This window comes from Protopterus annectens, chromosome 5.part0 (assembly GCF_019279795.1).
Source record: "Protopterus annectens isolate FY-2018-M chromosome 5.part0, PAN1.0, whole genome shotgun sequence".
NCBI classification, from domain to species: Eukaryota; Metazoa; Chordata; order Ceratodontiformes; family Protopteridae; genus Protopterus; species Protopterus annectens.
In genome coordinates, this window is record NC_056735.1 from 1,203,098,212 (window position 1) to 1,203,114,932 (window position 16,721).

The 16,721-nt window shown below is 41.9% G+C and overlaps 1 protein-coding gene across 2 annotated transcripts in view; it reads right to left on the reverse strand.

Annotated features, from left to right (window-relative positions):
* Positions 1-324: 324 nt before the first annotated feature.
* LOC122801604 (baculoviral IAP repeat-containing protein 2-like) overlaps positions 325-16,721 on the reverse strand; it is a 710,023-nt gene continuing 693,626 nt past the window's right edge. For both annotated transcript variants that reach the window (XM_044071073.1, XM_044071072.1), the window contains one exon: positions 325-786. In XM_044071073.1, coding sequence (XP_043927008.1) covers positions 593-786 — 194 coding nt within the window. In that variant the 3' untranslated portion in view covers positions 325-592. The remainder of the gene's footprint in view (positions 787-16,721) is intronic.

Here is a 16,721-nt window from a genome sequence, read left to right on the forward strand (position 1 = left end):
GCTTCATTTAGGGCTCCATCTCTTTGCACTACATTGAGGTGATCTGAAAATCACTTAAAACAATGCCTCCAGAGACACTGATTTTTTCCTACTTTCTCTTAGCAACACACAATAAGAGTTTTGGCAAAATGTTTGCAGAGAACAAGACTGCAAGTGTGTTACATACGCGCAAGTCTGTGCATTTATCTGTATCTCTCTATATACACACTATATCTATACATACACACACACAAATCTGAAATTTGCATGCATGGGACACACTGGAAACATGGTTAGGCTTTAAAACTGATTGCTTTACAATATATATAGAATAGTCACTACTCATATATTTAATAATTTATTTTAATGAAGTAGCATCTAAAACAGAAAAGATGAAAAAACTAAAATATTTGACAATTACTTGGAAGCTGTGGGAAAGTGCTAGTTTTATTAACATTTACCCCAAGAACAAACAAATCCACATTCTTGAATGGATAACCATCTACAGTACATCTAACAGTGAAAACCATTTTTTATTACAGATTAGAAAATACTACACAAGACAGGGTTCACACATTTAGCAGGTCATAATTTAGATGCAGGTTTATTTTTTTTATGAAAGAAAGGTACGGACTGTGCCCTTAATTGTGCTCCTGCAAATGGGACACTGAGTCAATGAAGGTGCACATTCCTTGCAGACTACTAAATGACCACATGGAATGAACACGACGGAAACCTCCTTATCTGTGCAGACTTTACAAGTTCGTTCCTCTTGTAATCTTCTTAGTTGTTCCTCTAAAGGCAAGTCTGAAAAAAAGTGTTATTCACTTTTCAGTAATACATAAAAAATAGGCATTTAAAATTAATATCCATCAATTTAGAACTCACAAAACTTAACTGAAAATCCATTTTCAATTAAAATGCTTTTACTTTTCCATCACAAGCCTCTTCTAAAACAAATTTAGTGATTACCTCAATTGCGTCTAAGGAGAATAGTAATAGAAAGCAGCCAAAGAAAAATAAGAACTTTATCAGGTTAAAAGGTCCAGTTTAAAAGAAAAGGAGTTGAATAAGAACTTAACCATAAATGTACATGTTTTAATTCATAAGTTTTATAGAAATTCCATGGCCACCAAGTCTTTTGATGATTCACGTTACCAGTATCCATCCCCTCATATCACATTTTCTTTCTCTGGGAAGGCCATACCATTCAATCCCACATTAAATTTGTGGCTATCCACACAGTCATATAAATTATGTCTAAAGGGAGATGGTGGGTTGTACTACTTGAAATGTAGGGGAAGTTTATTTTATACAGTTTTGGGAGACAACTGGTTCTAAACCTGTCCCCCTGGATTGTTTTATTTAAATGTTGGTGAAGATTTAGGTAACTGGTCCTACTGTTAGCAGAAAACTATAACTCAAAATGGAAAGAGATGAAGAAATGGGGGGAGTTCAAGTAACCGTGACAGGATGAGATTTTGGATGCAAACCTTCAAGGAGAACTATAACCATACAGAAAGTACAGTTGTGTACACTTACCATAAATGTAGATGTTCGAGTGTATTCACTGTTGCAGCCATTACATTTGGGTATTCCTGCTGGCAGGTTGCTCTCAGCCTGAATTCCAAAGTCCTGGGTCCTGTGTCAGCTGCTGTCGCCCCTTCCCTGACGTCAGGCCGTCAGGGGTATAAAAAAAGCAGCCAACGCCATTTTCTTTAGTTTTTCTTGCCCCAGATGTCAGGTGCCCCCTAAAAGGGTAGCCAAAATTTATATACAAGCAAATACACCACATAGGTTGTATAAATCAGAGAAGGAAAGATAGGTCCCATCAGAAGAAAGGGGGATGGCGGGTGGGTAACCTGGACTGCAAGAGTGAATACACTCGAACATCTACATTTATGGTAAGTGTACACAACTGTACTATGTTCTAGCATATGTCACTAGTAATTGCTCTGTCTTTCTGAAAACTTTGGTTCTGTATAAGTAGAATCTAAGCTGTCTGTGTACGTCCAAAGAATGCAGAATTCTCTCCCCCTTGTTCTGTGGATTTGGATGAAAAGTTGGCAGATGAATAGTTTGGTTAAGGGCCACAATGGACACCACCTTAGACATAAATGTAGGGTTTGTCCTCAGAGAGACCCTGTCTGGATAAAAAAATGATAAAGGGTTCCACAGCCATGAGTGCCTGTAGCTCTGAAACTCGTCTTTCCGAAGTTATTGCTAGGAGCAGAGCTGTTTTCCAAGATAAAAACTTTATATCAGCAGTAGCAGCTGGCTCAAAAGGAGGCAGGGTGAGTTTTTCCAAGACATAGTTGAGGTCCCATGCAGGCATTAGTGATCTCCTTGGAGGCCTTAAATTTTTGGCTTCTCTGAGGTACTGCTTTAATAAGGGATGAGAAAAGATTGGTAGCTCTGTATTGTAATGAGCCAAAATGGCAGAGGCATGAATTTTTATAGATGAAAAAGATAGGCCTTTGTCCAGCATCTCAGTTAAGTATTGCAAAATCTCAGGTATATTTGGAACAGATGTATCAGTTCCTTGTGCCTGGTTCCAAGCACAGAACCTCTTCCATTTTCCAGCATAATATTTTCTAGTACTAGGCCTTCTGGCTTCCAAAATGACATCCATCACTGCTTTACTGAGAGGTGTGTTTTGTATGACTACATTATTCGCCATGCTGTTAGGTTTAAAGTCCTGAGTTGGCTGTGCAGGATCTGATTGTTTTGCTGGGACAGTACATGAGGTATTTGAGGTAAGGTCCAAGCTGGGCATTGAGACAAGTTCCTTAGGACTGGATACCAGTACTGGTGGGGCCAGTCTGGGGCAATCAGCATCTTCTTTGGCTTCTCCTGTCTGACCTTTAGGAGTACCTTCGGGAGGAGGCAGTGGGGGAAAGGCAAATACTGATAGGTTTTTCCACCTGAAAGATAGGGCGTCCACTTTCCATGCTTGTCTGTGATAAGTCCTTGTGCAGAATCTTTTTAGTTGGTAGTTGTGAGGGGAGGCAAATAAATCTATGTCCGGGCATCCCCATTTCCTTGTTATCATGCTGAAGACTTGTGGATCCAGCTGCCACTCGTGGGGATCCAGGAGGTTTCTGTTTAGTTCGTCTTCCAGAGTATTTTTCCTTCCTGGCAGGAATTGTGCCTGCAGATGTACTTGGTAAGTCAATGCTGTGTCCCACAAAGTCATGGCTAGTCTGCAAAGGGAGTAAGAATGTGTGCCCCCCTGCTTGTTTATATACATGACCGTGGTGTTGTCTATCAGTAGTTGTCCCGGATGAAGTAGGCCCTTGAAGGCTGTCAAGGCATTTTGAACAGCTAGCATCTCTTTTTGATTGATATGTAGATGCATTTGGCTTGAGGACCATGTGCCCTGAATGCATCTTCCTGCCATGTGGGCCCCATAGGCATAATCTGATGCATCCGTTGTTAGTGTCTGCCTGGCTGGGGGTAATGTGAATGGCTGTCCCTTGTTTTGGTGACAAGCCTTTGCCCACCATCGGAACTCCTGTTGCAGGCAGGGAATGTGAGTAATCATTGTTTCCAGGCTGTGGCAATGTTGAGTCCAAACACTTTTTAGGTACCACTGACAACCACTGACGTTTCCTCATATGCAGTCTTACATATGGAATTAGAAGGATGCAGGATGCCATGAAGCCCAAAGCCTGGCGAATTTTTCTTGCAGATAACTGGGCCTTTGTTGCCAACATTTTGAAAAAGGTCAGTTGCCTTTGTCTGGCGTGAGATAAGCCATCTGGGCAGTTGGATTTAAGCTTGCACCCAGGAATATTATCTCATGAGAGGGTACTAGTTTTGATTTCTTTTTGTTGACTGTGTACCCCAGGCATGTTAGAAGTCTCTTCATAAACGCCAGATGCTGTAGAAGAATGTCCTTGTTCTCTGCTTGAATTAGTCGTCCAAGTAAGGACATATTTGTATTCCTCTTTGTCTGCAGAATGCAATTACGGGTGCCAGGCACTTTGTAAAGACCCTGGGCGCAGTAGATAAGCCAAAAGGCATTGCAGAGAATTGGTAATGCATTGAGCCAGCCTTGAATCTGAGGTATCTTCTGCATAATTGTCTGATTGGGACATGCAGGTATGTCTCTTTTAGGTCTAGAGTCACAAGCCAAGCGTTCTTGCCCAGCATGGGCAGAAGCTGCTGCAATGTCAACATTTTGAATTTTGGTATGTCCAGGAATGTGTTCAGAATAGATAGGACCAGTACTGGTCTCCAGGCCTTGTCCTTTCTGGGTACCAAGAACAGTCTTGAGTAAATGTCCCTGCTCTTGCTCTGGTACTTGTTGAATGGCCCCCATGTTCATGAGGGATGAGACTTGTTTTTGTGCCTCTGCCCACTGATTTTTTGGCAGATCTGGCCAGCCATTTGCCTTTGGCAGGGTATGGAAATGGAACTTGTAACACGATATTTAGAACCCACTTGTCCTGGGTTATAATGTGCCAATTTTGAGAAAAAAGTGCTAATTTTCCCCCTAAGGGTGCTGCCAGGAGATAAGTGCTTGGGGCAGGCAGGGAGAAGTCACAGGGACTGTTTCCTGTATGGTTATGATTTGTCTTCTCCAACTTTGGAGGTAGAAGCACCCCATTGCTTTGACCAGTATGAACCTTGCGCCTGGGATCTGCCTCTATGGCATCTGGATCTGCCCCTTTGAGGTCTGTCTGACACAGGAAAGGAGCAATTCTTTGTAGGCCAGTGTCTACTAAACCTAGGTGTCTGTACTTGTAAAAAATCTTTGACAGTTTGCATAGATTTAGCTTTGTCCTCCATTTTCTTTAACATCTCTTCTGCCTTAACACCAAACAAAGTATCATGCTGTAAAGGTGCATCTAATAATTTAACTTTGACATGATCAGGCAGATTTTGTTCCTTTAACCAAGCATGCCTCCTAATTACAGAACCCGTAACTGCGGCCCTGCAGGAGGCCTCCAAAGAATCAAAGCCACATTGCAAAGTATGTTTTCCAATTTATTCAGCTGCATGCAATAAATCCTGCATTTCCTTGTTTTCTGCACATTCAGAGTTCATAGGTTGATACTAGGCCATCTCCCTAGGGCATTTATAAGCCTAGCCAGAGTATGTTTGGCTTTCGCCAACCTTTTAGATTTGACGACTGTGCCGCTGTATAGTAGAAGAAACACAATAGGCCAGCAAATCCAGTTCCAAATGCTTTATTGCATAACAAAAAGGTGCTAAAAAACACCAAAATAAAGTCTTAAGTCCTCAGACTAGTTTCGGCAAAGCCTTCTTCAGTGAGGAAACAATAGTTAGTAAACTAAACTTTATTTTGGTGTTTTTTAGCACCTTTTCGTTATGCAATAAAGCATTTGGAACTGTATTTGCTGGCCTATTGTGTTTCTTCATACTTGGATCGGGCCGGGCAAGCTGTACGTGCGAGGGGTGGTGTTTTGTGCCGCTGTATAGTAGGTCACAGAAGGTAGCCCTTTTAAGGTTTGTTTACTGTACCTCTGTCAAGCAGGAGCACAGAAGAGATCCCAGGGGTAATCTTACAATCTCCCATCCATTTGTCAAGATTTCTCTTGAAGAGGGTCAGTGAGGGGCTCTGCCTGACATGGATTGGGATTTTGTTCCACAGTGAGGGGAGCCTCTGGGATATGAATCTGTCCCTCCAGCATGTCCAATTTATTTCTGTGCTGAGGTTCAGGTCCCTGGAGCGTGTAGCTCTAAGGGATTTAGATTTCCTGAGGTGAAGCATGTCCATTAATTCTGGGTTGGACACGTATACGTCAGACACAGATCGCCTCTGAGTAGGTGGTACGCAACTGAGTAGAGCTGGAGTTTCTTTAGCCGAACTGCATAGGGCATCTGTTTGAGCCCCTTGATCCTCTTGGTGAGATACTTTTGGGGTCTTTCCAGTTGCTGAAGTTGTCGGGTAAGGTACATCCCAAATGGGGCATTGTACTCGATTATGGGCCTGATAAGTGATGAGTACAGGGGCACAATGACCTCTCTTGATCTAGATGTGAACCCTTTCATGATAAGGTGGGCTATATAGAAGGTCTTTCTAACCACTTTGGCAACGTGATTGTCAAAGGAGAGATTGCTATCTACTTGGGTCCCCAAGTCCCTAATTACTTCTTCTGTACTTAATGGATTACCACCTATGTGGTAATTTGTGGGCACTTTGTTTTTTCCAAAGGAGATGACTATGCACCTTTTGGCATTTAGCTTTAGGCCATGGCTCTGGCACCAGTTATCCGTCTCTGTGAGACCCTTTTGGAGGATGCTTGTGTCAGTTGGAGAGTCAATTATAGCACCCAGTTTGCAGTCATCTGCGAACTTGGTCAGCCATAGTCCACCCGTGTTAGCCTGTACCTCGGAGAAATATATACCGAACAAGAGAGGTCCCAGGACTGAGCCTTGTGGGACACCACTTGTAACTGGTTTAGAGTCTGACATGACACCTGCTATTCTGACCATGTGGGTTCGATCCCTGAGCCAGTTTGCAACCCATCTTGTGACATAGGGGTTGATATTTAACTGGTGAGCTTATTTATGATGCCCGAGTGGGGTATTGTGTCAAAGGCCTTTGCGAGGTCCAGGAAGGCTGTGTGGACTACCTTACTTTCATCTATGGCTTTGGTAACTGTTTCAAAAAAGTCAACCAGGTTCTGCCCTTAACGAAGCCGAATTGGGTAGGATCCAGTGTCTGGAGGTTCCCAATGTCTTTGTTTATGATTTCCATGATGATATGTTCCATAGCTTTGCAGACCAGGCTAGTCAGGCTTACAGGGCGATAGTTTCCGGGGTCTGTTGTGGCACCACCTTTGTGGAGTGGGACCACTGTTGCTGTACGCCATTCCTTGGGAACATATCCTGTAGTAAGGCTGAGATTGAACAGTGAATTTATATGAGGGTTTAGTTCTTCTTGGAGCTTGTGTAAGACGCAGCCTGGGACACAGTCTAGTCCCACTGATGTTGTGTTTTTAGCTTTGGAGAGGGCAGCTCTCACCTGTGCATCTGTGATCTCAGGAAGGCTACCCTCTGTTGGGATAGACATTTGCTCTTTTGGGGGGGAAGGGGGGGGAGTTTGCACTGAACCTTTCTGCCAGGATGTTGGCAATGTCTGTGGGTTCAGTGAATTTTTTGTCATTTTGCACTAACTCAGAGCATACCTGGGAGTTGCCTCCCAGGTTTCTGACATAACTAAAGAAGGCCTTGTGATTATCTTTAGTGTCTTGTGTAATTTTTCTTTCCAAGCTGGCCTTAGAAGATTTTATGAGGGATCGTAGTTTCTTGCTAGTACTGATCAGTGACACCTTCCCTTTTTGGGATTTTGCTCTGTCATGTAGTAGCTTTCTCCTTCTGTTGTATAGCTTACTTATGGCCGGGGCCCACCAGACAGGTCTCCTGCCTTTGGAGGAGTGAGTCTTGGTTTTATTTGGGATAGCATGCTCCATGCATTCCTGTAGGTGTCCACAGAATGCTTTTGTAAAGGATTCTGCATTTTGGGCCATATTGTCCACTGGCCCGGGGGCTTTGAAGGATTCCACCTCAGTTTTGAGAAGTGAGAAGATTGCTTTTGAGAAGTTCTTCACCGTGGTTTCTTTGGCTAGAGGTGGGGATGGAATATGGATGTCCAGTGAGATTTGTTTATGGTCTGATCTTACCAATGAGGGGTATACCTCTGGTGTGGAACACAGAGACCCCATGTTGTTGATGACCAGATCCAGTATGTTTTCCCCTCTTATGGGAGTGGTGACCAGTTGCTCCATAGCATTTGAGTTTATAAATTCTAGGAACCGTTGGGCAAGGGTGTTTGGGCTTGAGTAGTTTTCCCAATCGATGTTTGGGTAGTTGAAGTCACCCAATATAATAGTGTTTGGAGAGACCTTCATATTCTCCAGTGTTCTCAGGAAAGCCGAGTGAGGTTCCTGTGTTTGGAAGGGTGGTCTGTAGCAGGCTACAAACTGAAAGGTAGTTTTGCCCACTGTTAGTTGCACATGGATGGTCTCCGAAGGTTCGTGCAGTGCCACTAGCCTGGAGGTGTGGGCATCTTTGATAAATATGGATACTCCCCCTCCTTTTGTGGTTCGGTCTGAGTTTTGGGGCCGGAAAGCATGGTATGAAGTATAGCCTGGTAGTGCTGGGGTGCTCTCGGGAGCCTTGAACCAGGTTTCTGTTACTGCACAGATATTGATATTCTCCATACTGAGGAGAGTCTCGAGTGCGTGCATCTTGAGGTTTAGACTTCTGGCGTTGAGCAGCATTACCCTTAGTTTTTTTTTCTTTGTGTTGTCTATGGGGGTGGGTTTGTCTTTTGAGCCTTGCCTAAAAAAGGCACTATAGGGGAGGTAGAGCCTTAGCCAGTATTCGAAAACCCAGGGTGACAGGTGCAAGCCGTCCACGTGGCTTGTCAAGCATGTCACCCCAGGCTGACAGACACTGGATCCCCTTTGAATGACACCAATACTTTAGCCAATTGTTAAAATTGATCATTTTGTCTTTATACTGTGGCATCATTCTTGGTGAGGGTAAGATGCTACTCAAGGTCAGGGTCATACCAGCCTGGGCTACATGATCAAAGAGCTCCTGTACGTCTTTTTTCATGTAGTCCAGGGAGGTATGTCTCAGGTCATTCACACCAGCATGGACAATGACGGGCTCATACTTGTACTTGCTTTGGAGTGACCCGAGTGCTTGTGTTATGTGGCGGATCCTGGCACCTGACAGGCAGCTTACAGTGATCTTCTCCTTGTTCAGCCTGGTGAGTGGGACGTCAGTGTGTCTGACAATAGAGTCACCTATTACAAGTGTATTAGGTGTGTTGTTTAGCCTTAAGGGCTGTGACTGTGTGGCACACTGACTTTGTGAGCTATGTGCTACGTGGATATTGTTTAGTGGTAGGTGTAGCTTGGATGTCTGCTTTGGAGGTCTCTGCTGCTTAGGCAGCTTTTTATTTAGAGCCTCTGAGTATATTTTTGTGTGTTTATGTGTTTGGTTTGTTGATGCGATAGGTCTATGTGAGACTGGATTTGTGGTGTGTGTGGTTACCTTCTCCTCCTGACAGGCTGTGCCAGTACTGGGTTGAGAGAGCTTAGCCTCCAGTTTGGCTATATAGTTGCATCTCTCACATATATTTGAGCTTGTTGGGAGGAGGAGAGGGTGGTGTGTATACATAAGGCAGTTGTAACATTGCCTCAAGATTCCCAGATTCACCAGCTGGACTGGAGAGTAAACTCGAAACTGACCTTTGGACATGCCTGAATAATATAGGGAACTACTTATTGATTGATCAGAAAGAACCAATAGGGAGCAAGTACTTTGAAGGAGTATAAGAGGATGTAGTGCTTTAGTTTGTGTTTACCTATGAGATTACTTATACGAGCAAGTGCAGGGCTTTAGAATGAGAATAGAATGCTTAATTTGAGATTTAGAGCAGTTCTAAGGGAAAAAGTGAAGAGTAGACTTTGTGGAGCCGGAAATAGATTAAGCTTGTTTAAGCAGCGCTGCCTGACGCTGCTCTGTGCGCAAGACCGCGCTAAAAGAGGGTTGCAGGGTTTTAAGAGATAGAGATCAAGGAGTTTAGAATTGACCCAAAATGGCCAATAAAACTAAAGCTTCTAGGCAGTAACCACTCCTACATGGAAAGGCAGGCTGTTCAGTGTTACCCACTGCCACTGGTGAACACAGAGACTTCCCTTTAGTCCAAGCAAGCACTGGCCTGCAAGAAACTTACAAACAGTTCACAACAGCAAATCTGTAACTGAACTTTCTTAAATTTCAGAAAGTGGGAAAAAAGAAAGATTTGTTTGTTTTTTTTTTCTTTTTTGTTTTAGTTTAAAGGTAGCAGAGATACACAAGTAGCAAAATAATCACAACAGTGCAATAAATGACCCAACGCTTGAGTGCTAGGCCAAAGTCAGGTAAAATGCAGTTTTAAGAGAAAAAAACAATTTTAAATTAAGTGCAACACAGGAAATGCAGTAAACAGGCTCTTGATGTTTGAGCAATGCCATAACATGTTGCTGATATTTGAGCATATGAAACTGACAGTTTAAGGCCCTTATAGCCAAGGTAGCAGATGTATAAACCTTTTTTCCCCATCTATCTAATGCCTTAGGATCTCTGTCAGAGGGGGTAGGGTTTTTTGCAGTGGAAGACTTAACTCCTTTGGGACCCTGTGAAATAGTTTCTGGGTCTGCAGCAGGGTTTTTAAAAAGGAATTTATGAGAGTCAGGAACCCTGTAATATCTATCAGGCTTAACAGGAGCTGGAGGTAAGGAGTCAGGGGAAAAGACTAGACTCAGAAAACACATCATCTACAATGTCTAACACAGGTGGAATGGCTAGTGGCCTGTGCTGAGGTAGTAAAAGGAAATCCGTGAGCCTCTTTTTGGATTCTGAAAAATCTTGGCTCTCCTAGTGGAAATGCTCCCTCATGGTATGCAAGGTTCCCCCAAAAGAATAGTCCTCTGGAGGTGAAGCTGAAGGTATAGATTCTTCTGCATCAGAATCCTCATGGGGAGGAAGAGAATATTCCTGATCAGAAGAGGAATCAGAAGAAATAGAAACCTGATCTGAAGATTCATAGTCAGTCTCTTGCCTAGGCCTCTTATCAGGAGGGGGATGGGAACCCCTGATCAAGGTAATCAAGTCTTCAGCCATTCTGAGCATCTGCTTTTTGGCATAGAGGCCTGTCCACGTGGCTCTTGAGTTTGTTTCTTTGCCTTAGAAGGTGTTTTAGCCTTTGCCTTTGAAGCTGAAGTCGGTTTAATGTAGAGATGTTTAGGTCTGAATACACCCTCAGAAGCCGGTGCCTGCTCAGCGGCTCCGGACCCATCTGAAGGAATAGTATCCGAGGCTCCAATAACTTGAGTTTCCAGTGGCATGGCCGACTCCATGTGGGAGTCGGTTGCGGCTTGCGACTCTAAAGTAGTGGGCGTCAGGGGCTGCAAAAGCGCCTCAATGAGAACCGGCAAACTGGCTTAGGAGAAGCTTTGTCGTCCGTTTTGGGCCTCGGTTGTCTATCTCTCTCCTTTTCTTTGCGTTTTTTGTTAACTCCGGTAGTCGGATGGCTATCTGACGACATTTCTGGATAATTAAACCCGCGTCCAAAATAGTTTAAGGAAAAATCATACAGAAGCTTAATAGTGCGTTGGTTAAATATAGCACAAAACCGATAACCAGAAATGTTGTGATCAGGGCCTAGGCAAGGAATACAGTAAGAATGAAAGTCCTTATGAGGTATTTGCTTTCCACAAAAAATGCAATTTACTTTTTCTGACATCGATCTGGAGCAAGAAAAAAGTTTCCCCAACGGGGACTTAGCTTTACTGAGACTTTGGATCTGAAACTCGAACACGAAAATCTCAGGAGTCGGCCGACCGGCACTTGCGAACTGCTTCTGCTTCGGGCACCACGCGGCAAGAAAGACTAAAGAAAATGGCGTTGGCAGCTTCTTTTATACCCCTGACAGCCTTACGTCAGGGAAGGGGCGACATCAGCCTGCGCAGGACCCAGGACTTTGGAATTCAGGCCGACTGAGGGCAACCTGCCAGCAGGATTACCCAAATGTAATGACTGCAACAGTGAAACATGAAGAACATCATTATATCCATAAAGTAGAAGGTATTCTAAGAATTATGCCGATACAGGAATGGAGAAAAGAGATTCTGCAGATAGGGGTGACTGCAATTAGGGATACAGGCAAGAGGGGTGGGAGTATATTGGAGAAAACTGGCAAAGGAACCAAGGTAATGGGAGCAAACATCTAGAGAGGGAAAGGTAACAGAATGCGAAGATGCTAAGAACTTATTTGGACTGCAAGTTAGAGATTGCCTTCCATATCAAGGATTGATATCAGAGTACAGGCAAAGAGAATGAAATAGGGGGACCCTAAACGAAAGACCAGCACTGGTTGAGTTCTTAGTAGAATCTAGAACAGAAGAGGCCATTAAGAAAGAAATAATTAGTACAACATATAAAATATTGCACGATAACTATAAGAATCAATCTGAAGAGGTTGGGAAGAATTGGGAAGAGAGATTAGATAAGCAAGTCACAAAGAAACATCGGGGGGATATATGTACATCTCTCAAATATGAAACAAAATCTAGAAGATTTAGGAGCTTTGCCTGAAGTGTTTACATAGATATTTTTTATACCCCAAGCAGGCTCCAAAGAAACTTTCCTCAGGCAGACAGCAAATGTTGGAGATGTGATGGGGAAGAAAGAGATAACTGGGAGCATACTTCTGGGAGTGTAATGAGTTGTCTGACTTTAAAGATTCCCTGTAGACTGCTCTGTCAGAGATGCTGGGTGAGCACAATGGAGTGACTAGGGAAATGACTTTTGAGCTATGATACAGAGTTGGAATTGCCTAGACATAGTAAGGCCTTGCTGAGTCTAATTATGATGGCTGCCAAAAAAGCAATAACTAGAAAATGGAAATCAAAGTGTAAACCAACTAAAGATAATAACAGAGGTATAACAACTGGAACTGGCATATTTAAAAAAGGATAGGAGTAAATTACACAGGAAAAAAATGGGAAATGTGGGACCACTACAAGCAAAGGAGGAGCGATGTTTAAAAGAAGGCAGGATATGAATGAGCTATGTAATGGCTGACTGACAATGACTATATATATTAAAAGTGATGCATAATATTTGCAGCAACAGTTGTGTTGGCATGGTTTGTAAGGCATAATGTTAACTGAGATTGTGCCGCTATGATTTATTTTCATTTATATAAATGTAAGATCATCCGTGTCACACATGATAATTTAATAAAGATGTTTCTTGTTTAAAAAAAAAATGGTCCTACTACTGGTGGAGATATTGGACATGCAGACCTAAAGGAGATCCAGAACAACAGGGTCTCTAATGGCATGGTAAGCGAGACAAAGATTTCTCCTTGAAAGTCTATCACACACTAAATAAAAGTGTGCAGATTCCAGCCTCTCTTGGTAGATCAGCAACTTTAGGCCTGTGCTTTTGGTTAGGAACCTTTGAGGCTTTTCTATTTAATATGTTTGGTGACATACATCCTAAAGGGAGGACTGTGCATGATAACTGGTTTGATCAATGCAAAACATACCTCTTCAGACAGTACAGTTGTGTAAGAACTTACCATAACAGTACATGACTTGACAGATTACTGTTGCAGTATTACTAACAGAAGAGATATCCTGCCTTGGATCATTGTTACAGTATTACTAACAAATGGCAGATTCCCAAAGCTATCCAAGAAGAAAGAGATAAGGAGGGAAAGGTTGAGTTATGGTCTAAACTTCCCTGGAGTATGGTGTTTAGTTGAGCAGATGTGCAGTCCAGCCAGTTTTAAGTATAAAACACAGGAGAGGGAAAAGGAGACAAAACACAGTACATAAGGTGACAGAGGAAATTTTGGAATGACTAGGAGGCAGAGGAGATTGACTCAACTGAGTAAGATCGACAAGAGGAATAAAGTAGTAATGAAGGAAATTTGTATGGAGAGTGAGAGATTGGAAGACTGGAAAAGAAAATCAGATCTACTGTTGACGGAGAAATACTGGACTAAAAGGTAAGGGTGAACCCTGACCTTAATGAGATAATTGAAAATAAGGAGGGCACTTGATTTGTTGGGGAACTGTAACTTTTTTTGGATATGGTTTGCTAAATAAAGGCGGGGTGTACTGTGTACTAAGGATTGGCTTGAAATCAAGAGCTATGGCAGTGCAAGGAACAATTCTGATGGGACATTAAAGCATGCTACAGAGCACAGCAATATGACTGGCAACAAATAAGCCCTGACCTTAAAGCAAGGCCAACCTGTGCTGCAATAAGGTTGGCAGTGACGTGAATTTTATTAACCAACTTTTCTACCATCAAGAAATGAATGTTTACTGTGTGAAATTAAAACAATGAGGGTGATTTTTTTGTTTCTGAAAGCTTCAGTGGGTGTGGGAACTTTCTTTGCTTACCGTTACTCAAATGATTGCCAGTAACAGCCAAGGTATGAGACTTTTTAAATAGTGCTTCATGCTTAGGGGGTGAGGGATAAGCTAGGCTCTGGTACCTGGGCAGCAAAAGACAAATTATAAAAGCACAATAAACTAATGCACTGCCGCACACAGGAATACAAGGTATAAGGCAGTAATATTCATTAGACGGAATTACTGAAGTGCAGTGTTATTTCATGAACGGTGGACTGTCACCTTTTTTGATGCAGTTTGCTAAGCAAGGGGGAGGCAACCAAGACAGTGGTTTGGAATTAAGGTATCTTGCAGTGCATGGAGTGTTCCTTATGGGAAATTAAAGCATGCTAGAGAGGAGAAAGATGCGGTTGGATGCATGCAAGTATTGTTCTTAAGGTAAGGTCAGCTAGTATTGAAATACGTTGTAGTAATGCAATGGCTTTTATCAGCTGACTTTTCTGTCATCAACAAATGAATGTTCAGAATATAAAATTAAGCAACGATTGTGAAATGCGTTTCTGAAAGCTTCAGTGAATTGGGAGGGGGTTCCTTGCTTACTTTTTTTAAAACACTTTTACTAAATTATCACTTAAGACCTAGGCAAACGTACATTAACAGAAACACACTAACTATAATAATATCACAGCAGGTTATAGCAATCATCCCCAAATTAAGGTGAAACCAGTGGAGTGGGAAACATCTGATCAGTTGCCATATGAAGATACTTTGGAGCCTTTCATAGGGAACCAGTACAAAATTTTAACTAGAGTTGCAGAGCAAGGGAAGGAACAGGAAACTGTGGCAACTTTGACACAGTCACTGTTCTGGAGTGATAGGCCAGTGAGTTCCCATACGAAACAGCAACAGACAACACAGGATGAAACTGAAGAGAATGCGGTAGAGGAAGATGCTCTGGAACTTTGTGCAGAATGCCCATAGGAAATGGAGAACAAATAATGTGCACTCAGTTTAAAAGAGCATGATTAGAAGAGTTGCTTGACTTACTAGAGATGGACACACTTATTAAGATCAATGAAAGAAATAGACTACAGAAAGTCAATAAAACCCCTAAAGTTAGAAGTCTGACAAAACAAATGAAGATAGTAATTAGGACTGTACATAGATATTCATGCGATAAGGAAATAGAGAAATCAAATCCCATCATGAAAGTATCGAATAGAGAAAATTATAAAGAAATTAAGACAAGAAGTGTCACTGTTAAGACTATAGAAGAGGAAACTGATCAACAAAAATACTCAGAAAGATAAACGTGATAAAAACAATGCGTAGTATCAGAACAGATAAGGATCTATCACACATTATCACAAATAAACTAAAAATCATCAGCACAGGCAGAAAAATAAGTTATGCAGATAAATATAAAGGAAAAGTACAAAATAAGCAATTTATCGATGACCCAAAAAAGTTTTACAGAAAAAGCAAACACAAGGCAAAAGGAAATGAAACATCACGAAAGAAAATAAGTAACAGATACATTTAAGCCGCTGTGGTACAGCGGTAGCATTGTTGCCTCACAGCAAGAGGTTCTCATGTTTGATTCTTGGCTGGAGTGCCTTCTGTGTGGAGTCTGTATGTCCTCCCCATGGTCGAGTGGCCTCCGAAAGACATGAGTGCATCGGCATGCCTTCACTGAAGGTTGGGCGTCGGGCTGGCAACTCGGCACCATAAAAATCGACTGTCAATCATTAGCGGACCGGAGTTCTGCTGTGGTGACCCCTAACCGGGAAAAGCCGAAAAGACAAACAACGACATCAATGAAAATCCTGTGGAACATAAAGATGCTGAATGGCTAGAATACGCAAAAGAATAAGTTCAAATGTACAGGATATGAAATGTGATGAAGTAACACACAGACATTGAAACAAAGTTAAGAAAAGCTCCTAACTGGAAACCCATAGGTCCAGATGCAGTACCTAACTTCTGGCAAGTATTAACATCTTTGCATGAAGATTTAGCCATGAGTAAGAATTACTTATATGCACACTTCTAAAGGCACCCACCTGGTTAACAAAAGGAAAAAACAATACTCCTACATAAGAAAGAACCTGCAAGCTATCCTAAAAACTATAGACCAATAACCATTCTTCCGATGACATATAACCTCTACACTGGAAACGATGCTGACATAGTTTATAGTCATTTAGAAGAAAACTCAATCATGGCAAAAGAACAAAAGGGTAAAAAAAAGAAAGTCATATGGAATAAAGGATCATTTGTTGTTAAAAGTCATAATGGAGAACTGTAAAAAGGGGAAGAATCTAAGTATGGCATGGATAGATTACAAAAAAGCATTTGAAAGTATTCCTCATTCATGGATAAAACTATGCTTAAAAATGTATAAGATACAACCTACACTGATCAATTACATTACAATGAACATGAAACAGTGGCAAACCGCAAACCACTTTGCAGTTAAGGCATGATAAAGGACAAATCATTATTTCAGAGATAAAAATTCAAAGGGGGATAATTCCAGGATAACTCTGTTACCACCGCTCTTTTTTCTTGCCCTTAACTCAAACTGTCTACTTAACAGATTAGATCATGGCTACAATTTTGTTCCCAGAAAACAACAAAGTGTAAAGACTTATCTTCTTTTTGTGGATGATTTAAAACTGTACAGTTCATCAGAAGAGGAACTGAAAGCACAACTGCAAGTGGTCAAAACTTTTTCAGATGATATATGGATGTCATTTGGTCCTGATAAATGTGCAAAAGCAACCTTTAAAGTAGGAAAGCTGCAGCACCAGGAAAACATCAGTTTGAGACAAGAATGTG